Source organism: Sorex araneus, chromosome 4 (assembly GCF_027595985.1).
Source record: "Sorex araneus isolate mSorAra2 chromosome 4, mSorAra2.pri, whole genome shotgun sequence".
Lineage (NCBI taxonomy): Eukaryota > Metazoa > Chordata > Mammalia > Eulipotyphla > Soricidae > Sorex > Sorex araneus.
In genome coordinates this window covers 25131405-25155218 of record NC_073305.1, presented here as the reverse complement: position 1 = coordinate 25155218, position 23814 = coordinate 25131405, and the positions used below count along the sequence as shown (strand labels likewise).

General features: G+C 42.2%; 1 protein-coding gene and 1 long non-coding RNA gene across 3 annotated transcripts in view; one reads left to right on the top strand and one right to left on the bottom strand.

Moving 5' to 3' along the window:
* Window positions 1-3581: 3581 nt before the first annotated feature.
* Window positions 3582-9592, bottom strand: LOC129404453 (uncharacterized). Its single transcript, XR_008629882.1, has 3 exons — window positions 9342-9592; window positions 4599-4867; window positions 3582-3768 (listed from the first exon to the last, which is right to left on the bottom strand). It is a non-coding gene; the product is annotated as an uncharacterized LOC129404453 (long non-coding RNA).
* Window positions 7867-23814, top strand: part of TOP2B (DNA topoisomerase II beta) — a 75964-nt gene continuing 60016 nt past the window's right edge. For both annotated transcript variants that reach the window (XM_055137268.1, XM_055137267.1), the window contains exon 1: window positions 7867-8595. In XM_055137268.1, coding sequence (XP_054993243.1) covers window positions 8530-8595 — 66 coding nt within the window. In that variant the 5' untranslated portion in view covers window positions 7867-8529. The remainder of the gene's footprint in view (window positions 8596-23814) is intronic.

Sequence of the window (23814 nt, the reverse complement as noted above, 5' to 3'; positions counted from 1 at the left end):
TAATAGCCTCATTCTCCGTCTTGGAGAACCTGACAAGCTACCAAGAGTCTACTGCCCAAACGGGAGCACCTTGCAAGCTCCCCATGGTGTATTCATATCCCAAATACAGTAAAAGATAATATGCATACCTCTTGGAGAGCCTGGAAAGCTACCAAGAGTATCCTACCCACATGGCAGAGACTGCAAGCTACCCGTGGCGTATTCAATATGCCAAAAACAGTATCAATAGGTCTTATTCCCCTGACCCTGAAAGAGCTTCCAATTGTTGGGAAAGACGAGTAAGGAGAGGCTGCTAAAATCTCAGGGCTGAGTGTAATAGAGATGTTACTGGTGCCCACTCGAGTAAATGGACAAACAACAGGATGATAGTGTTACAGTTTTATATATATGTGTGTGTATGTGTGTGTATATAAGTTCCAAGTATATATTAATAGGTATTCCTGGAAACAGTCTCAATGCTAAATAAGTTTGACTTATTTGTTACAGGACCCATCATATACTTTAAAATGCTAATAAGTTTTGGACTAGGGATGTGGCTGCCTACACAAGTGCACATGCAAGACCTGGGTTTGAATCCTGGACCCACAAGGGGTAAACATGCTAATAAAGCTTAGGATTCCCTAATACACAGGTACTATACAAGAGTATGCATGTTAAAAGATTTTAATTTTTTTGAAAGTGGGGGGAACTCAGTGTTATTCGGGGTTTATTCCTGGCTCTGTGCTCAGGGTTCACTCCTGGCGAGCTCAGAGGACTATGCGGAGTGTTGGGACTCAAAGCCAGGGTCAGCTGTATGCAAGGTAAGTGTCCTACCTGCTGTACTACCCCTCCAACTCCACAGAATATACACGTTTCTGCAACCAAAGTGCGTGCCCATTTATATCTCAAGGAACTAGTATATTGAGAAGCATTTCCAAAGTTCTGGGATGAGAGATGCAAAATGTAACATAAACTAGATCGTAAAAAAGGCAGTTAATCCCTAGAGCCAATGGGCTGTCCATGAACATATCTTTCTTGTATGCCAGAATTCTTTGAGATCTTTCATGCTGTGTCAAGTACCTTCTATGGTGAATTTGACGTGATCCAAAATGTGAATACCAGAGTCCAATTTCTTGGTCTGTATTTTTCCTTCTATATTCGAAAACTAGCCGAGTGTCTTCTATCATAAGAACACTGGATTTAGATGAGAAGGTTTAAAATCCTATGGATTCAGAGATGCCAAAGGACCTGCAGGATTTGGGGCTTGGGGTTTTCTTTGCATTTCACATAGAAACTCATTTTGTAACAAAGTAGAAAGCAAGAAGGTCTAGACTGGTTTCAAAAAGATTTCCAGACAAAGCACTGTGATACTTGTCATCATAGCCCAACAATAAAACCTACCAAAGGGTTTCACCGAAGGCCAAAGGCCAGGATTATTTACCAGAATTGCCAAGTTCCTGTTACATTGCCAGATACACTACTCTGCCAAGTATGTTAGCCAAGTTGGCAGGGTGTTAACAGGGTGTGGTTTGGAGTGAAAGAGTCCTGGGTTTGAATTTCAGCTTCCTCACTTAGCTCTGTGACTTTCTATGATTTTTAATTTTCTTGACTGTGAAATAAGAACCTCTCTCTTGGGTTCTTGAGAGCTAAACTAATTACCTGTGTGAGTTCCTTGCTAATACTGTGCCACATCGAGCTTGATACACGCCGGGATTTCTTGCTTCATGAAATGAAGGCTGGGCGTTGGCGAGGCCACGGATTCTCACTGCTGTCATCAGTGTCTTTACTGTCTACACTCACTTTCACACAACTGGATGCTCTTCCCGTCTTACTGTCTCATTTCTACCCATTCCTCTCCTCACATCATGTCTTCTGCCTCCCTCCCTTCCCTTCCCCTGGCTGTGCTCAGGGGAAGGGAATCCTGGTTCTGTCCTCAGGGATCACTCCCAGCAGGGTGGAAGGGACCCCTATGCTGTGCTGGAAATGGAACCCAGGTTGGCTGCATGCAAGGCAAGTGCCTTACCCGCTATGCTCTCTGCTCCCACGTCCAGTTTTTCATTCAGTGCTTTAACTAATTCTTAATAATGGGTTAATAAGTGAGTTTAAGGTATACACAACAAAGAACCCCTGTGGGAAAAAAGCATAAACAAAGATTCTGAGTAAGTTTTGGCATCATATGAAAGGGTAGATGTTGTGTTAAAGGGAAATTTTTGATAGGTTTCAAATTCAGTATTCTTATACTTTTTGCTTCTTGGGTCACACCCAGAAGTGCTTGGGAGCCACTATCAGCAGTGTTGGGGTACCCGGAAGTCCTGGAGATAAAACCTGATGCTCCTGCATGCAAAGTATATACTCTAACCCTTTGAGCTATCTTTCCAGCCCTCAAACCCATGCACAATTGTTTTTGTTTTGGGGCCACACCAGGTGATACTCAGGGGTTACTCTATGATCTGTACTCAGGGATCACTCCTGGTGGTGCTCAGAGGACCATATGGAACGATGGGATCGAACCCATGTTGGCTGTGGGCAAGGCAAGCACCTTACCTACAGTACTATTTCTCCAGCACCTAAGTACAGTTGTTAACTGAACACCTATAACCAAGCTCTTTCCAGGATCAATTAGCACTGTGTAGTCAACTGTTCAATTCATGGATCAGGTTGGTCTAATACTTTTTTTTTCCCTAGGCAACAATAAACTAAGAAATATTTCCTATCTTGCATATCCTCCTGGGTCCCCTCTCTCCCCTGTTCAAACATTTTATATATTGCAGAATGAAAACAAGTTCACAGCTGTTGCTTTATTTTGTATTTTATGTTTTCTTTTTGGTTTTGGGGTCACACCTCGTAGTGCCCAAGGCTTACTCCTGATTGCATTCAGGAATTACATCCGGTACACGCAGGGGAACCTTATGGAGTGCCAGAGGTGGAAACCATGTCAGCTGTTTGGAAGACAAATGCCCTTCATGCTGCACTATTGCTAAGACTCCAGACAGCTCTGTCTTAAAAGTTCTCAGCTCTTCTGGAATGAAAAGACGGGTTAGAAAAAGACACTACCATCTTATTTCTTTAGCTTTGTGTCTTAGAAACCTATCTAGTAACTGAATTAGATCACTCAGGGCAACCAGAAACTTTCAAACAATTTAAAGCAGAGCCCTGGGAATGGCCGGGGCTTAAGGCAGCAAGTTTGGCTCCCAGCACCGTTCCCATGCTGGGTGTCATACCAGCAGGTCTGCTATTTGGGATGTTCCTTGGCCCGATGGGGTGAAACCTGCTCCACAAACACGGGTGTACTACCCCCACCATCACAGTCACTATGTGAGACCTGAATAAACACGCACCACTTGGCAATTCACATGTGAGGATCGTAAAATAAATAGTCTGGTGAAAGTTAGATGAGTGATAAAATCGAAGGCTCCCAAAACAGAGTTCAAAAATGTTTTATTTAATTTTTTTTGAAGTTCTAAGGTTGATGGTGATGGGGATGAGCAGAGCCAGGACAGCAGAAAGGTGCTTTGGTCTGGCACCCCATGTGCTTTCTCAAGGATTGCCGGGAGTGATCCCTGAGTGCAGAGCCAGGAACAAACCCTGGCCCAAATCACAACCACTCTCCAGGTTCTAAGGCTCTGATCGGTCTCTGGTCTCTTCCTCCTCCTCCTCTTCCACCATCCTTGTGTTTCCCTGGGGCTCACACAGGCAGGGCAAGTGTTCCAACTGAGCAACACTCCAAGCGCCTGGAAAAGTCTTCTTAACTAGACCATGTAATTGTTAAATTCACCAAATTATATAATTCTGTAGAGAATATAAGAGCTCTGAATTACTGCTGATGTAAAAAGTAAGTGAAAACTGTCCCTTCTATCTGTAGAAGTAGAGTTATCCCCAGAGGAGCATAATACTCACCTGTTTCAAACCAGTCAGAGCAAACTCCTCTGAACAAATAAAACAAAAACAGCTAAAATAAACATTTTACATTTTCTGGAAAACCTTTAGACCAGTCTTCCCAGTGATGATGATACTCAGGAAAGTGGTTTTCACTGATACCTTCAGTCATCCATCAACACGTTACTTTTAGTGTGGGAGTACCTTTTGAAGAGTAAAATTGTACTTCTATTTGGAGCAATTAAAAAAACATTGAATCAGAGTTAATATTTATGATAGAAACATTAAAAACCTTCAGGCACACTGTTAATAGCTTTCTTCCGCTATCTGGAACCTACTAAAGAAACGTAATACACTTGATTATATTTAAAACTCTTAATAGTTATTATCTGGACAATCACTTAATGAATTTACTGTAGGCCAGTTAGTTACTATGAATTTTTATTCTTAGCAACTTTTACCTTTTAAGAATTCATTAAAAACTAACAAGGAGAAGAAGGGTAAACTGCAGTTACCAAATTTTGAATTCAAATATTAACTTATTTTACGGCGTGTATAGATTAAAGATTAATCCTTTAGGCTTCCACGGAATCTCAATGTTGGAGTAATGCATGATTTAAATGGAAACTGAGTTGAAACTTTGCCAAGTGCCTAGAAATACAGTTTCAAGTTACTCTTTCCCCACTTTCCCTCCCTCCCCTCCTTTTCCTTTGTTGCACTGGCTGCAAGGGGATTGCACTTACCCTGCTCAGGCTCAGACTTGGTTGTGGTGCTCACACATGGAGTTGCAATGTTCACTGATGGTTTTACGTTTTCATTGTGCTGTTAGCACACACTTGGTTGCAGTGCACTGAAGATCACATCCTTTGTTGTAGTGTTAAGAATTCCAGATGCAGTGGGGGTGGTGGGAAGGGTGGAATTCCTGGTCTCATGCTTGCCAGGCAGGTAGATTTCACACCTCTGAGTTACTATCTTCTTAGATTGTTGATTTTATTTATTGATCAAATCACTTCTGTGTGAAGGACAAGTTTGACACTTATCAGGAACTGTTAAAGAGCAAATAGCTATAAAATTGCTTTTTTGACTTAGAGTTGAGATATTCTTGCTTTATTTGGGGTCACACCCACTCATGCTTAGGGCTCACTCCTGGCTCAGGGATAACTCCTGGCAGGCTTGGGGGAGCAAACGGGGTGCAGGGAATCAAACTCTGTGTTGGCCCTATGAAAGCAAATGTCCTATTCTCTGTACCATCCCCAGAACTATTCTCCTTTAACACAAGGAGTGAACTCAAGACAAAGACCTGACTTCTTCCTTTTGAATTAATATATCCTGAGTAACAAATGCACCATAGGTAGTTAATTTTTCTTAGCTTTTCTTTGTGTGTGTGTGGGTTACACCTAGCAGTGCTCAGAGCTTACTCCTGGCTCTACACTCAGGGGTCACTCCTGGTTCTGCTAAGGAACCAATATGTGGGACAGGAATCAAATTCTGGTTGGCTGCATAAAAGGTAAGTTCCCTATCTGCTGTATTATTTCTCTGGCTCCTAATGTTTTATTTTGGATCAAACTAATAGGAATACATAAGATACAAAATTAAAAATTTTTGAAGTCAGAAATTTTGCATTTTAAATCCAATAGAATTTACTTAAAGATGTATTAATTATAAAGGTCTTTACTATTACAGTTTATGCAACTGACTTTGATTTGTATGGTTTTTTCCTTTTGACGGGTACTTGCTTTAGATGGTGGAAATTAAGTCTTGAAACATGTACATATGAATAAAGTGTATTCTAAACAAGAGAAGCCTGATATGAGATCTTTTGAATGTGGCAATTATAGCTATAATTACTCTGTAAGCAAAAATTATTTGACAAAACTCCAGAAGGAAAAGCTGTGCTTGACCTTGTAGGGTACAATCAAATTCATCATGCAGATCTGTGAAATCTGCACATGGTTAAAAAGGCCTTTCAGAGCTGATATTTTTCTGATGTAGTCTTCTCCCATCCATCATGAATTTCTGCTTAAAAGATTGATTTTTATGTAGACTGATTCCTTTAATTAAGATCCCCCATCTCCCCAGGTAGGTCAGAAATTTCCTAAAAAGAAAACAAGTTGTATTTACTAGAGTGGTCTTCACACTTGAAGGCTGAATTCAGTGTCTCACATATGGGACAAGAGAAAAGATGAACATGAGTTTTATTAATTGATTTTACTTTTTAATATATTTTATTCATTTTAAAATCAGAGACTGATGAGCTTTGAAACCTGGGAGTTTGAAAAAGGAAACAGTACGTAGTCAATAAGTTGGCTTTTACTTAGTGCATATATCATTAAAAAAATCCTCACATCCTTAAAAATCGTATGCCTTTCAAACATAAAATATGTGTACATTTAAGGTGTAAAGTTACAGTAAATACACAGGCAAAAATCATCCTTTTAATGAGGTGCCACCGTGCAGGGCACGGGATACTTAGTTGGTCATGTTCAGAGTCCTGATTAGACCCTGGCTGGTCTGATTTACAAGCTTGCACTTCAAGTTCAAGGTAAAGAAAGGTTTCACTGTTCTGAGTCAAAGTCCCAAATATGCCAAAATCACAGGGCCTCTAGAGAGCTAATTAAAAAAAAATGTTTAAATTATTTCCACGTTTCCGAGTTGCCCACCTCTGGGCTCCAAAGGTATTTGGAAGACATGACCCTAGACATTTTTATTTTCCCTTGAGAGGAAATGCACAGTTGGAAGAGAAGTTCACAAAAACATCTTCTCACAAAGCAGCAATATGTTTTCATCTTCTATAAAAAGCCCTCTTGGCACAAAAGACTTGGTGGCATTCCATGCCCTCAAATACTTATTTTGGTGATAGTTAACTTTTCAGTTTCTCACAAGACAGCTTATACATGACTTGAAATCAGGGGGTTATTTTCATGCCAAACCCAATCAAGGGCCTGGCACAAGGGGGGCAGAGGGTGCACCCAATAAACACGTGTGGAAGAGAATTGCGTTGAAAACCAGGACAGTGTAAAGTCACCTTCCATCTGCAAAGACTTTAATGCAGCTGTACCGGTAATTTTCATTCTTGGAAAGATTTTGTGTGAATGAAATGATTCTTTCGTGTGCATTTGCAATTTCCACGGAAAGCAGTTTAAAAAAAAATCATGCTACAAGGTAGCAGGCACAGTTCCACGAAAAAGTGACCATGACATACCTGCATTGTTCAGAGTACGGAGAAAGGTCAGAGAGTGGCCACGGAACCCTCAGCTCACCCTACATTCTTTCCCTGGAACGTTCTCTTTGCGTCCCGTCCCGGATCCTTTAAGTTCTCCAAACGCACGAGAATGGAAACTGACCCTTTCGCTTTCGCGGGTGAGGGGAGGGGAGGTAGGAACGAGATGGAGGAGGTGTGTGTGTGTGTGTGTGTGTGTGTGTGAGGGGGGGAGATCACAGCAAAGGATTCTTTTGACAGCAGCGTCCACTTGGGGCCTTGGGGAGGCCGGGGTCACGGGGCCTTCCTTGCACCAGTGATCTATAACGTCTTGCCTGAGGTTTACAACTGCTCTTTTAAAATACTTTCCCTTTGGGACGGGCCCAGGCTTCTTCCTGCTCCCTCCCCACGCAGTCTCCCCCCTCCCCCACCGCGGGCCCGGAGCAAAGAAACGCCGCGGCTGGGAGGGCAGGTCTTCGAGTCCACACCACGCTCGGAGGATTGCAATCGATCCGAAGCCGATTCGACCCCTTTCCCTTGGCCGCCCTTAAATGACCCTTGACAGCAGCCCCCGCTCTCCCGTCCGAAGGAAAACCCACAGACACACACACACAACAACAACAACAAAAAAAACCCCCCAAGTCTTCCTTTCGGTTGCTACCCGCAATGACGTTTCCCCCCTCGGGTCCCGCCCCTTCGGGGGCTCGGGATTTTACGATTGGCTGAGAGACGACGGCGACAGGGCCCCGATTGGGCGCAGGGCGCTGACTGACAGCGAGACGGCCGCCGCGCCCTCCCGCCCGCCCGCCCTCCCTGGGTGTGCGAATGTGTGTGTGCGGTGTTATGCCGGACAAGAGGGAGGCGACCGCGGCGGCGGCGGCTCTGTTTATTGTCCCTCTCGGTGTGTGGATGTGAGCAAGTGCCGGGTGCAACGCAGCTGACGAAGGCGGTCTCGGAGGCCGCGACGGCTGCGGCGGCGGCGGCGGCAGGACTTCGGCTCCCCGACCGGCCTTCGCTGGAGTGCGAGGAAGGACAAGGCGCCGCTGCGTCCCCGCCACGTCCGGACGCCCCGGGCTGCCCCCGCCGGCGGCGCGCCGCGCTCGCCCCTCCGCAGCCTCGGCCCCGCTCGCCGCGGCCCCCGCCGACGTGCGTGTGGAAACTGCGCCGCGGCTCGGCCGCCCGTGCCCTCCGCCCGCTCCCTGCAGCTCGGCGCCGCTTTTCTCCGCCGCCGCGCTAGGCCCGGGCGCCGCGGCCGCCGCGCCTCGAGTTTGAGGGCGGCCGGCGGCGCGGCCTCCTCGGCGGGCTCGGCGGGGCGCGCGACCCGGGCTCTCGGCGATGGGGCGCGGGGGGCGGCGCCGCTAGGAGCCCGGCGAGCCGAGCGGACGGTGCGGAGGAGGCGCGGCGGGGCCCGACGGCCCGCGGGGAGGCGGGAGCGGCGGCCGCGGTCTCGGGGCCTGTGAGCGGAGGCGCTCGCCATGGCCAAGGCGGGCGGCGGCGGCGGCGCCGGAGCCGGCGCGGGCAACGGGGCACTGACCTGGGTGGTGAGTGGCGGGGGGGTGGGGGGCGGGGGGCGGGAGGCGGGGGGGGGGGGTCCGGGCTGCGGCATTGTTCCCAGCCCGCGACCGGGGAGGAGGAATTCCGCCGGGCCCGCGGGGGCGGGGGCGCGGGGTGGGGGCACGGGGAGGGGGTTTGGAAAAGGCGGCGGGGGTGTCGGGGCGGAGGTGGAGGGAAATCCGGTCCCCGAACGCGCGCCCCGGCGGGGGGCTGCTCCCGGGAGAACCTCGGCTCTCCGCCCCCTTTTCTTTCTCTTTACCTCCTCTCCGGAGGGGCTCCTGCGGCGGGAGCGTAGCGTGCACCGGAAAGTTGTTTTTGTTTTTCGTTTGTGGCGGGGGTGTGTGAACAGAGCGTGGACGTGCCGGGGACCCCCCCAGTTCACTCCCGTCCTGCCCCCCCCCCCCTTTCCTAGACTCTGCTCCGGGGCAGTCGGGCGTGCGGCGGGTGGGATGACAATAAGGCGGGTGTGTCTGTGTGCGTCAACTTTCTTCCAACTGGGGTTCGTTGCAGAGGGCTGCGGGGCTGCGGGCCACCGCGTCGGGGGCGCCGGGAGAAGGAGTTTGGGTGCGGGGTGGGGGGGGGGAAGGGGCGCGCGCGCGCCGAGGCTCCTGTCCACCGCGGGCGTGTTGCGGGGCTCGTCGGCGCGGCAGTCGCGCTGCGGGCCAGTCCCCATCTGTCAGGGTGGGGGATTAGCGAAAGGGAGAGAGAGAGAGAGAGAAAAAAAAGCGTTTACCGGCGTCAGCAGCTTCGCAGGTGAAGGCGGGCGCGGGCCAAGTGGAGCGTGCCGGGGAGGTGACTGCAGGGCTCGCTTCTCCCCGGGATTTCTCGGCGTTGAGTTCTGGGGAAAGTCGAAGCCGGGGAGGGAAGACCTCGGAGAGCCGCTTCCCACGGCCGATCGATAACTCCCCGGCGTTTCACTGGCGCAGCCGAGAGTTCAGAGCAGGGTCACTTCCTACAACGCAGGGAAAGCCCAGTTGGTGCTTCTCAGCCTAGGTGTCCCGGGGGCGGGAGGTGGGGGGTGGGGGGAGAGGGAAAAATCACCGCATTTTTTTCTCCAGGGACTTTTTGACTTTGTATTTTCTTAAAAAAATGTGTTACAAAAAAATGTTACAAGTTACCAAAAAAAAAAAAAGTAACTTGTCTATTGAGCTTTTTACTGTTCAGTGAATTCATTTCTGCTTGTTTGGGTGAGGTTTAGAAGAGTTGAGTAGTAGTTGTGCTGTATTGACCTGAATTCATTTCTTCTTTGTTTTTAAAGGTGACTGAGGGCAAGGAAAAAAAAAAGGTAGTTGAACTGTTCGTGGCAAAGGACTTTGCAAAATAACATGCCAGGCTCAGATGGACTATTTTGGGATTTTTAAAGACTAGAGTTTGTCCAGTGATGAGTTAATGGTCTATGAGAACAATCTGCGGGCGCATCAATGTAAAGGAACGTTTTTAAAATTAATGGCTTTATCCCTGTTCCTCAACTCAAACAACTGAAATAGAGCTGGATGGCCAGATGGTTCTCATTTACTGTTGGGAAGTGTGGATGTCGGAAAAGGGTTTCCTTAGAGGAGCTCTGACTCTAGAGTGGTAAATATTTTGCTCTAAGGTCAAATTTAATTAGCTTTAATATTTGATAGCAATCTCTTATTTATTTTGTTACTGCTTAATTGGGGTTTTGGTGCTCAGGGATGACTCCAGGTTCTGTGCTCCTAGAGATATGGGAAGGATGACGACCATGTGGTCCTGGGTTCAAACCCCAGTCTCCACATGCCTGCACTCAGCCTGTTGAGCTCTCTCTCAGGCCCTTAGTGGACCATTTTTTTTAAGCTTAGTAGGTAACTTTCATTTACGTGATATTTTGTAAACTTGAGGATCTCATTTGAATTTAGAAAAATTCAGTTGAATTTTAAATTGACTTATTAAAGATTTTTTCATTATAAAATGAGTATTGGAAATAAAGAAGTAAAAAATCACATATTCTTTTATAGATGGTATCTTTTTGAATTAGATTTTTTTTTTTTTTTGCTGTTGTTTTGGTTTGGGGCACCCATCCAGAGGTGTTCAGGGATCACTCCTGGACTGACTTCGGACTTGGGGGACTATGAGGTGCTGAGGATTGAAGCTGAGTTGTCTCCATGTAAGGCAAACACATCTGTCCCCTACATTACATGTTTTTTTAAAAAAGGTAGTCATCATATCAGTTCACTTAAAGACTTAATACTTCTGTTACATTTAAGCCTGGTATACTATAGTATAGTGTAAAATCTGCACACTAATAATAATAATGGAAGACAATATAGTGAGATGATTATGAGCATAGACTGTGATATTAGATTGATACACAGAATGAACAGATTGATATCAAATTGTTCACATATGTCTCCAACATATAATGGATCTTGGTACCAGGAACTTAACCTTTCTCTTTTTCCATCTGTAAAATAAGATTACATTGAAAATTAAGTGATACACATAGTATGGTGCTGGGCTTAATGTTATTATTGGTGAGGTTCAAGAAATGCACAGTCAGAAAAATAGACAATGTTGCTTTTACTTGAAATGTCTTTTAAAAATTTTTTCATTGTGGAACGTTGGTATTAACTGTTATTGCTGCTGCTATTACTGCTATTGGCTTTTAGGCTGTTGGTGTTCAGGGGCTCCTCCTGGCTCATTTCTTGGCTCATTCCTGGTGTTGTTTTGGGGACCATGTGGTACATAGTGACTGACCCCAGACCTCTCCATAGTCATAAACTCTGACTCTTACTTTTAGCTCTCCTTTGCCCTTTCCTGTATAATTCTTTCACAAAAGTTTAGTTGGGGCAGGATTGTTGCAGTGATCTATCTGAGAAGAGATACAACTTTGCCTCCTTTATTGAAACTGGTGTTATGTTGCCACCTACTTGCCGGTAAAAGGAAGAAATAAAAATGGAATTAGTCCCTATTAGTCTTTGTTTTACAGGGTGCAGTGCATATATTGCTGCTACTAACTTTTCTGGGGATTCTTGCCAGATTATGGTGTTACCATTGTCAATGCATAAAAGTTTACATTTTACTGCCTCAAAAATATAGCGTTCTTAGTATATCATTTTTTTCTTTAAATGATGTTTTTGTGTGTGTTTGATTTGCAGTGTCTTTAGAATTTTTTTAAAAATTAAGAAATCCTCAGTAAAATTATATTAACTAGTTAAAATTGACAACAGCTGCAAAGACTTCTTGGAAGCAAGCAGAATTTCTTGAATGAACTTTTAATTTATTAGGCTTTGATTAGTACTCAGTCTTTCGCTTATGTGACTGTAAAAAAGTAAATTTGTATAAATATTAGAATACATTTAGTCACTGTTAATATTTTTCTGAATTAATAGGCTGATTTGGTAGATTAAAAATATAGCAATGGAGCTTCAATAGTTAATTCGAAGTTACCTACTTTTATCATTATTTTGGTGCAAAGCAAATCCTAGAATTATATGACTTCATCCCTCTTTCAGTATTTATCTGAAAAGACGCAAGTCCTTTCAAACAATATAAATCACAGTTTAGTTTTTTTTTTATTTAATTTTAAAATTGTGAGGAAGGCTCCCAAATGACACTTGGGAGGCCCAAGTGCTCCACTAGTGATTCTTGGCCAGTCCACATAGTTCAGTGGGGGGGGGGTGGGCAAGGATGCTGTGCAGCTAGGAGCCTGAGGTGCACAGTGCCAGGGAATGCTGGGACTCTGACTTGGTTGGGCAGCATATGTCTAGCATGTGCCTTAACTGCTGTACTGTCTCCTGGCTCTTGTAATTTGTTTTTAAGTAAAATGCATTCAAATAAAAAGCACATTTCCCATCAATTGTGATAATTTTTAGCTCAGAACATGTGACTACTCTTTAGACTTCTGTGGCTCATTGACGCAAGTCTGAACTCCTCAGTCTTGGGGGGTTTTTTTGTGGGGGGAGTGGGGAGCACATCCGATGGTGCTCAAGGCTTACTTCTGGCTCTGTGCACGAGATCATTCCTGGGAGTGTGTGTGTGTGTGTGTGTGTGGGGGCGCGCATATGGTGTGCTGGGGATCAAACCTGATCTGCTGTGGCAAGCAAGGCAAGCTCCCTACCCGTGGTACTCTTTCAAACCTGCTTCAGCCATAGTTTAAGCCAGTTCTTTCATGAAATACATGCCCATGATTGAAATTGATTTCAGATGGTTCTCGTCATTTTTTGTTCTGTTTTTATTTTGGGGCCACACCTGGTAGTACTTGGGGGACCTTACGGAATGTGGAGGATTGAACCCGGGTTGGCCATGTGTAAGGAAAGCATCTTACCTGCGGTACTATCTTTGCAGAGCCTCATAGTTTTACCTAGTGTCTTGGCATGTCATTTGTTTTGTTTTTGTATTTTTATTTTTCATCAGCATAGAGAGGAATGCCTCTTTTCTCCTTACCAGTCTAAATCTTTTCAAGATTGACTTAGTCTCACCAATCTTATTCTCCAGTTTATATCTTTTCCCTGTTTATAGTTGTTTTTTTTTTCTGTTGTTCCTATATATTATGCTGTGTGAACAAATCCAGGCCTTCCACATACAGAGTTTTTTTTGGTGGGAAAACATCTATTTTAATGTTACTTTTATGCACCTAAATATTAACAATTATATCATAAGCTCATGATCTTTTAGTGTTTAGCTCAGAGCTAGACAAATGGAGAACTGATGTATTTGTTTATAGTGTCAGTGCTGCATCCCAGTACTCAACCTTCAGTTGTTAACAGTTTGGATATTTGGAACTTCCTGGTTTCTATCATAGTTAAACACAGTAGCGATATTTAGAAACCCTTTTTGTTAAGTCAACCAACTTTTCCCAATTAAAGTTACTTTATTCACTCTTAGTTTCATTGAAGTATTTTAGATGAGGGTAGAAGTTCCATTTACTAAATAGGACTGGGGGAAAAAAAAACCACCTTGTACTTAAAAAAAAAAACACCTCTATGGAACCTCATTTTATTATTTTGGTTGTGAGGTCTGTGGGTGGTTCTCAGGGACTACTAGTACCACTCCTGGTACTCCCTCCATTTGCAAGACATGAGCTCTGCCACTTGAAACACATTTTTTAGCTCCTAGCACCCATTTTATTTAATTGACTTTTTTTTTTTTTTTGGCCATATCTACTGGATGCTCAGGTATTACTCTTGACTCTGCACTCAGGAATCACTCCTGACAGTGCTCAGAGGAACATATGGGATTCCCAGGATCCAACCTATGTTGACTGCTTGCAAGGCAAGTGCCCTATCCTCTCTGTACTGTTGCTCTGTCCCCCAGTACAAGACTCCGTTTTAAAGAAAAGTTGAGAGAGATCAGTATGAAATCATTCCCATCCTCAGAACCAGGGTTTCTAGATTAACGACTAGGCACATGATTATGGCAGACATTTAAGCCAGGCTCATGTTCTTAGTCATTATTTCACAGCCCTCAACTTAGACAACATTAATACTAAAAAAGCAAAACAGCTATTTTCATACCCTGGTATCACAGAATAAAAAAGTTTTCTGGGTCATAGGTATTAGTATTTTTCTTTTTTTTTTTTTTTTGCTTTTTTTGGGTCACACCCGGCAATGCACAGGGGTTACTCCTGGCTCATGCACTCAGGAATTAACTCCTGGTGGTGCTCCGGGGACCATATGGGATGCTGGGAATCGAACTCGGGTCGGCCGCGTACAAGGCAAATGCCCTGACCGCTGTGCTATTGCTCCAGCCCCATTATTAGTATTTTTCTATGACCTTTCACTTTCATACAAAAAGCTATGGAGCACATTTCCTTTTTGGCATATATGTAATTTGTATAGCATATTGTTTTTTATGTTTATAGACTATAAGACCATTGGTTTCATAACTCAGTTTCACCTAGTATTATCTCTGTTAGAGTTGAGAAAACAATTTCTGCAGACCTCAATTTCCTTATCTGTAACAAGAAATCAAAATAATGATGTCTACTTCCTGAGGCTATTATCAGGACTCATCAAGATTAAATGAGGTCATCCATATAATCCCCATCATGCTTGGCACATAATAAACTTTAAGAGGGGTGTACCCCTACATATCTCCCCCCCCCCCCCACACACACATATTTATTTTATTCTCCACCTCTGAGCTTTGTTTATGGCTCAGACATCTTCCTCTTTAAAAAAAATCATTGGTACATACTTTCATTAACTTTGTCTGAAGAAGAGTGTTTTTGTTGTTAGTTGGTTTTGGCCTTCCGGCCACAGGAGCAGTGTTTGGAAGCTGCTTTCCAGCTGTGTGCTTGGGGAGCTGCTTCTCGTGGTGCCTGGCAACTGTGCCATGCTGAGGATGTACTCCTGCCCTTGGAGGGATTTCCCTGGCCTGGAAATGTGCCTTTAAACTAGAGTGAAATGATTGCCACAGTAAGTCCAATTGGCTTCCATCACAGTTAGAATTTTCTTTATGATGAGAACTTTTAAGAGCTACTCTTTCAGCAATTTTCAAATACACCATATTAATTACTAGTTGGCAGTATTAATAACTGTGATCACCACGCTGTATTTCCCCCCAGATATATAACTGGAACTTTGTGTTTTTCACCCATTTTGCTCACTTTCCACCTTTTAACTCTCCACCCACCCAACCAACATTTTGTTTTCTGGATCTGTGAGGTCACTTCCCTCCCTCCCTCCTTTCTCTCCCTCCCTCTCTTGCTTCCTTCTTCCTGGATCTGTGCTCTAGGGTCCCTCCTGACAGTGTTCAACTGCTCTATTGTTCCTTCCTTCCATCCTTCCTTCCTTCCTTCCTTCCTTCCTTCCTTCCTTCCTTCCTTCCTTCCTTCCTTCCTTCCTTCCTTCCTTCCTTCCTTCCTTCCTTCCTTTCTCTTTCCTTTCTACCTTTCTTCCTTTTTTCCTTCCTTCCTTCCTTCCTTTCTTTCTTTCTTTCTTTCTTTCTTTCTTTCTTTCTTTCTTTCTTTCTTTCTTTCTTTCTTTCTTTCTTTTTTAAAAAGAAACTGTATATAGTTTTCTATAGTGGTTGCACCAATTTCCAGTAGCTATACAGAGGTTCCCTTTTATCTGATCTTCACTAATACTTATTTCTTATTTTTTTTTAATAATTGTCATTCTAATAATTTTCAGGTGGTAGCCGACTGTGGTTTTGAATAGAATTTTCCTCTAATTAGTGATAAGGAGCATTTTTTCCAAGTACTAATTTGACCAACCATGTATATTTCTTCCTTGGAAATATGTCTGTTCGATACACTGCCCATTTAAAAAATTGGATTGATTTTTTGTTATTGAGTTGTATGTGTTCTTTGTATATTTTGGATATTAACCAGATACATGGTTTGCAAATATTTTTTTACTTTTTAATATGTTGCTTCTTAATTTGTTGATAGTTCGCTTTCTTTTTTTAAATTAAATTTTTTTTTTCTTTTTGGGTCACACCCAGCGATGCTCAGGGGTTACTCCTGGCTTTTGCACTCAGGAATTACTCTTGGCAGTGCTTGGGGACCATATGGAATGCCGGGGATCGAACCCGGGTCTGCCATGTACAAGGCAGACGCCCTACCCGCTGTGCTATCACTCCGGCCCCCTAAAAAAATTTTTTTTTAGCTTTTTGGGTGACACCTGGCATTGCATAGGGGTTACTCCTGGCTCTGCACTCAAGAATTACTCCTGGCAGTGCTCAGGGGAACCATATGGAATGCTGGGAATCGAACCCGGGTCGGCCACGTGCAAGGTAAACGCCCTACCCGCTATGCTACCCGTTCCAGCTCCAGCTTTGCTCTTTTTAAGACTGCTTTGAGGCTTTTGTGGTTTTGTACAAACTCAGGACTTTTTTTCCCTGTGAAAAGTGACCTTTGACTTTTGATACGAATTGCTGTGAGTCAGTATTAATATTTCCAACTCATGGGCACAGAATATATTTCCATTTATTTGTGTACATTTCAGTAAACAAATTAAAAAATTGAAAATTAAAAAATTAATGTCTTGCAGTTTTGTGTGTATAGGTTTTTATTCTCCATGGTTAAATTCCTATAAATTTTGTTTCTTTATTGGTATTATGTAGTGCCTAATAATTGAACTTAGGAATAGTCAGTTGCAAAGCATGTGCTTTGCCATTAAACCACATCTGGAGTCCTAAAATTTTTGTCCTTTGGATTCAGTTGTAAATGGGGTAGTTATCTTAATTTCTTTATTTGATAATTTGCTATTAGTGTACAAAGATGCTGCTTTTATTTTGGTCACACCTGCTGGTGCTGGGGATTGCACCTGGCAGTATGGTCTTGGGGGTGCTTTCTGCATGCAATGCATGCACTCAGCCTATCAAGCATCTTTCTGGCCTCTTGGGCTCTCTGACCCTGCAAGCCATATTTTAATTCTCACTGTGTGTATTTAAGCATTTCCCCTTCCCTTTGTTATTGTGGTGCCAGGGTTGCACACACCTGCTTTTAATGTCAAAGACTGAAAACTCTGTTTGACAGTATTGGGGCTCCCAGACAGCAAAGCCACAGGTGGCAGTGGCATCAAACTTGGAATCTAATGTGCAGGTCTTTTAATTTTTTTTTTTCCCCACTGAACTATCCCTCAGATCCCAGCACTTTTTTTTTGAAAATTTCATATTAAAATTTTTTTTTGTTTGTTTTTGGGTCACATCTGGTGGTCCTCCGGGATAACTCCTGGAATTACCCCTGATGGACCTCCCGGGACCATATGGGATGCCAAGGATTGAGCTCAGGTTGGCTTTGTGCAAGATAAAGCACTCTACTAGCTGTACTGTTACACTAGCGCCTTCTCCCTCCCCCTTTTAAAATGTGGTGTCAGGAATTAAACTCAGGATCTGTGCTCAGGACTCACTCCTGGTGATACTCCCGGGACCATGTGTGTTGGGGGTCAAAGCAAATGCCTTACCCTGCTATCTCTGACCTCCCCACCCCCAAGCATTTTTTTATGATGTCAAGTATACCTCATCTTCTACTTCTCTTATGCTTTGGTTTGGAAGGACGTTTCTGGTAGAGCGCAGATGAAAAAATGTTTTTCTTCTCCTCCCCTTTCCTTTGTTGTAATTTATTGTTGCTGTTACGACTGGAGCACACTTGGCTGTAGTACTCACCGGGCTCACCCATTTGATTGAGTGAGTACTTGACCACTCTTAGTTTTTTTTGGAGAGAGTTGTGGTGCTCTCCAGGACTTGAATGCTTTTTTAGCTGTGCTCACACACACACTTGACTGAGTGCTCCAAAATTATACGCTTTGTTGTGATACAGGGGATTCTATGTGTAGTGCCCTCAAACTCAGCGTGTGGGCCAGTGCTGGAGATGGGACTCATGGCCTCTGATACATGTAAGGTTGTTTCTCTACCACTGAGCTATCCCTATCTCTTCCTTATAAAAAATGATTTGTTAATATGCCCTTCTCCATTTTTTGAAGGCATAGATGGCTAAACCAAAAATCAAAGCATGACATCTTTGAGGAAGAAGGGGAGGAAATGTTGCAGAAGGGACATGTAAAATCTCGTGTGTGTGTGTGTGTGTGTGTGTGTGTGTGTGTGTGTTGCATGGGGGGGAGGGCGTATAGAAAATAGAAGGGCCTTGTTGCTGGTCTCTCACCAGTCCTCTCTGGTTGGCTTGGTGATGGTGAGATTTCTGTGCTGTTTATGTCAATGGGTGACACTTCCTTTTTTAGCACCAACTGGCAAATCATCTCTACTCCCCTCTTTGGCAGTGATTCAATTCTTCCACAGAGAAGCAGGAACTGTGGATGACTGCCCCAAATGCTCTATCGTAGGTGACAGCTCTGTGCATGGAAGAGTCTTCCTTTTTACAGGATGATCTTGGTACATACTCATTCTGGAAAAATATTTTTGTTGTTGTTTTTATTAGAATTTTTTTTTATTGTGGTCAAGAAATACTCTTGATAAAAATTGAGTCTTGGATACCTATGAAATTTATTTTACACAATAATAGGAGTTAGCTATATTGTAAAAATGCTATGACAAATATTCATATTAAAATATATTTTATATATATTTATATTTTTGTTATAGTTTAAAAGTCCCAAACAGTGCATTGTTTAAATTTGTTAGGGGTCAGAGGGACAGTTACACTCACCTTGTATGTGACCAACACAAGTTCACTCTCTGATCCCCTGCATCCCCTTATGATCTCTGAGCATGGCCAGTTGTGGCCTAAAAATTAAAAAAAAAAAAAAAGAATGAATTTGTCAGTCAACTTTTGAACTGAAAAACCTATTATGGCATAATCATATTTGTATATCACAAAGAATAGATCTAAAACATTTTTTAGATGTATGGACATTATCTGAATATGGGGTTTTTATTTTACTTTTTATTATCTTTAGATTTCTTCATTTTCTTTAGTTTTATGCGGTAATGAAAATGCTTTTATTTCTGATTTGATGTATTAATAAAGATGACCGCACAAAGAAATTAAGATTCAGAGTAAATTTTACAAAAATTTACTTTGTAAAATCTTGCTGAAAATTTATTAAGAATGTTATTAGGAATTTATTATTTTAAGGGCATATTGTTAATTTTCATTCAATGTGGAGAGCTTAGTACAATAACTTTACTATGAAATATCTGACTACTATGACTATAAAAATAATAAAGATTTAAATCATTTATTTGGAATCAAAAGATTCCTTCTTAATTTTTAAAATGAACATAATTCTTTTATTCTAGTGGTATCAATTATTTATTATTCAATTATCACCTTTGGGATTGAGAGTTTGCAAGTTTTTTTCAAACTAGTTTCTTGAGTTAATTTCTGAATGTTATCAGCCACTATTAAGACTGAATAACTACTGTGTGTGTGTGTGTGTGATGGGGAGGAGGAAGATTGATTTTAAGGCCTCATATATGCAAGGCAAGTGCTCTGCCTCTGAGCTACATGCTTGACCAGCTCAGAAGACAAAAAGGAAGTCTTCTCCCCTCTCTCTTCCCCAGGATAAAGATGGTTGCTATTACATCTGGAGGGAAGGTGATCAGCAGTTTCCTTGTTTGACATTTCTGGTCTGGTTCATTGGTGTATGCATTCACACCTGTGTTGGGGATAAGGGGTAGTTGCCCTTTTGCTTTCCCCCTAGATTTTGATTATTTAGCAGCTTGGATATCACTAGGGGGTAATTTTATACTAATAAACAGTAGCTGGAAAAAAATATTTTTCCAAGTGTCTGTCAGAAAAAAACTATAAGTTTCTCAGGAGAGAAATTTCTCTAGTGAGCTGCTAGTGAGTCAGCAAACAGCAAACTACCATTTTGTTTATAATGGAATAGTAAAGGCCATCTGACTGCAAGTTTAATTTTTGCTTTTCTTCTCTGCCAATGCTACCTGCCTTTGCTTATTTTAAGTTCACTTACCTTTTTGCCTAGGTTTTAGTGAGAAAGTTGAGATTGTAGAATAAGGAGGTGTAAATCTTTAGTAAAAACATTCTGTTTCTTTATTTAAACAAATTTTTATTTAATGTAGAAAAAAATGTGGCAACTGTTGATACAGTTATAGGATTAAAATTGATCACAAAGTTGCAATATGAATATGAATAGAACTAGAAAATAAATTTATTTTCTAAATGGTTATATCAGATTGCAGGGTTGGTAAGCCTTGTCAAAGAATTTATTAAGCATTTTGTTGCTTTCAGGAGGTGTTGCATGGCTGGTAGGTCCAGAACTTTACAGATCTATGGTCTGGGCCAAACAGTAGACAAGGTGGCAGACATGGGTGGTGGATGGGACTTTTGGGGCTTCCAGAAGGCGGGAGTGGGTGGTGTGGCGGTGTTTCCAGAAAACGTTCTATTTTACTGTAGCTTTAATTATGTTTTCACATATCTGGGCTAATAAACTTGCCAGGATAAGGATGTGGCTCAGTGATAGCCGCATGGCTGCGATCACGTGTTTGATCACCAGCACTGCAAAACAAATAAGGAGAAGCAAACATTAGAGAAAGTATAAGTTCTAGTGCAATAGTACCATAGTACGGGGCGGGTAGGGTGCTTGCTTTGCACTCTGCTGACCCAGGATTGACCCTGGCACCCCAATCCTCACCAGGACTGATTACTCAGTGCAGTCAGGAGTAAGGTCTGAGCGTCACGTCACTGGATGTGCCCCTCCCCCCAAAACCAGATACTTTAGGTATGTGTTCATTGCAGAAAATTAGAAGACAGACCAGAAGAAATAAAAATGACATATAGTTCTATTTTTCACAGTTTAATTTTATTATAATCTTGAGCTTTACTTATTTTTTTTCTATGAATGCTTATATTGCATTTAATCTGAGAGGGTGTTTCAGCCAAATCTAGTGGAACTCAGGCGCTGTTCCTGGCTCTGCTCAGGAGTGATCCTTGGTAGTACTTGGTGTGGGGGCTTGAACCAGGATTAGTTGCATGCAAGGCGAACTCCTTATCTCTCCTGTTCTATATATAACTTTTCCTAATGAGAATAAACATCTGAAAATACTTTGATTTTTACTACATATACTTTTAACAATAAAGTCCTTTTAAACGAATAGCTTACCTTTATTATCTTAATTTCAGCATATAAGTTATAGCACTAGAAGTTAATAATTAAAATATTTTTAGTACAACAGAAAATTACTCAGTGAGATAGCCAGATTTAAAGGTTTATATGATGTTTTAGGAATTATTTAGTATCATAATTGAGTTTATTGACTGAGGATATAGTTCAGCGATAGAGTACTTACCTTGCATGTTTGAGGCCCTGGGTTTGATCCCCAGAACTGTAAAAAAGTTTATTTGAAATATCTACAAAATGTCTCAAAACAGGTGGCATTTTTATGTCCCTTAATCCTTTTCATTATTCTTTTGTGACTGTGGCTGCTCCACGCTTGATGCTCTGGGATTACTCCTGGTGGTGCTGGGGACCACACAGTGCTGGTGCCTGTGTCAGGGATTGTACCTGAGACTTCCACATGCCAGTCATACACTCTGTTTCTTTGAGTGGTCTCCCTGACCCCTTTGTTGTGGGAATGATTGGGCCACATATGGTATACCCTGGAACTGTTCCTGGCTTTGTGCTGAAAAGTGAACCCTGACAGTACTCAGAGGACCATATGCAGTGCCAGGGTTTGAACTGGGCTTGGTTGGTTGCATGCAGCCAAGCATACTTCCAGTATTCTCTCTTTCTGACCTCTTTCTATGACCTTTATTCATGAATAGTATTCATTTTTCTTTACTTAATATCTGTTGCGATATTTAGGAAAACATGCACTGCACTGCACTGCCCTCCCGTTGTTCTTCAGTTTGCTCCAGCAGGCACCAGTAACGTCTCCATTGTGAGACTTGTTGTTACTGTTTTGTTACTGTTTTGTTAACTGTTACTTTTTTTGGCATATTGACTGCACCTCACTTTGGGGTGCTTCCCAGGCTCTGCTGTGCGGCCAGGATACTCTCTGTAGCTTGCTGAGCTCTCCGAAAGAGGGACGGAGGAACTGAACCCGGGTTGGCCACGTGCAAGGCAAACGCCTTACCCGCTGTGCGATTGTTTTAAGCAGTTTGTCAAACTTATTTTTTAATGCTGAAACAGTTTAAATAAAATTATAAGCAATGATCTGACAGAACCAACTACACTTTACATGTTCTCTAATTTTTTGAGATCTTATCCTGATTAGAATGACAGTTTTTGAACTTGGTAGGCTCTGGTAAGTGCCATCAAATAATTCTTCATTTTTGTGTATCTACTTAGGAGGAAGAGGAAGAGATTGGTTGTAAGAGGATGTAGAAAAAGTTGTAAATTTTTGAAAAAGTCATGAGAAGCACTTGGCCAGTTTTCCTAACTATGTGTCACTCGAGTTCATTGTAACTCTCATGTCCAAATGCAGAAGTTAGTGGGACTGAAGAGATACAGTGGATAGGGCATTTGCCTTGCATGTGGCCTACCTGGGTTTGATCTCTTGTACCTAATATGGTCACCCGACCCCACAAAGAGTGATGCCTGAGCACTCAAAACCAAACCAAACCAAAAAAACTAACCAAATGAAGCCAAAATTAGGGGTTTCTGTCTGATCTGATCTTAAAAAATACTTTCCATTTTAGAGTCTGGGAATGTAGCTTAGTGGTGTGCAGACCTTGTGTGAAGTTTTGGATTTAATCCCAGCATTGAAAGATACAATTTCACTAAATGGAATGTATTTTGGAGTAAAAGACTGAGATAGGAAAGTCTTTAACTTGCGTGGTTATTATAAATTTCTGACCTCATGCCAGAAATTTGGTTGCAGATAATTCTAAGTTAATGTTTTGTTTTGTTTGGCCGCACTTGAAGATAGCTGCTTAGGGTCTGCTTCTGGCCCTGTGGTCAGGGGACACCCCTGGCAGTGCTTGGGGATCAAACCAGTGGACTACATGCATGGCAAGTTCCTTAATCCCTATATGATCTTTCTATCCCAGTTAATGGCAAAAAGCTACTCACCTTTGATTCTCTAGCATATAATTTTGCAGTGCCAGGAACTGATCCCAGGGCCTCATGCATGCAAGGAAATAGCTCTATTGCTAATCCACATCCCTAGCTATCTCTAGCATTTATTATCTAGAAGTACTTAACATTGTGAGCTTTGTTATTGAAATGTTTATCCTAAGTATTCTGAAGATCCATTTAAAAATTCAGTTGTTTATATTGTTAGATTTTTATGAATTCATCATCTCATCATGAAAAAAATAAGGAATGTGATTAGAAATTTGGCAGTTATCTAGTAATTTTGAAGTGAGAAATTTCTTGCCAAAAAAAATCATCATGTCACTACTGTCAGAAGTATTATATGAACATTTTATGAGCCAGAATTATTTTCTTTTGTTCAAAACTATTTTTAATTGGCTGTAAGGATTATTAATGAACAGCCATATCAATAAAAGAATGGTGTTTAAAATCTAGGAAAATGAATTATTTGTAGTAATTCATATGGAAGTATTAAATGTCTTTAACTTTATTTGGAAGAGTATTTTGTGGCATTGGAAGTATATAACATTTGGGTTTCTGTAAGGTTTGTATATTCAGTTTTTGTCCTGAGGACTCAGTAATGCAGTTTGATTTTAAGCATACAATTAAAGACTGCATAGTGATATGCTTTTATTTTTATATCTTTTCTTTACTTCAAATTTATTTGCCTACCTTTTAGCGTACAATACAGTTTCATGAAATAGAACTTCACAGCTCTGCACACACTGCACACTCCACCAAAGTTCTAGTGCTTTTACACAATCAAAACGAGTCACTCAGTGT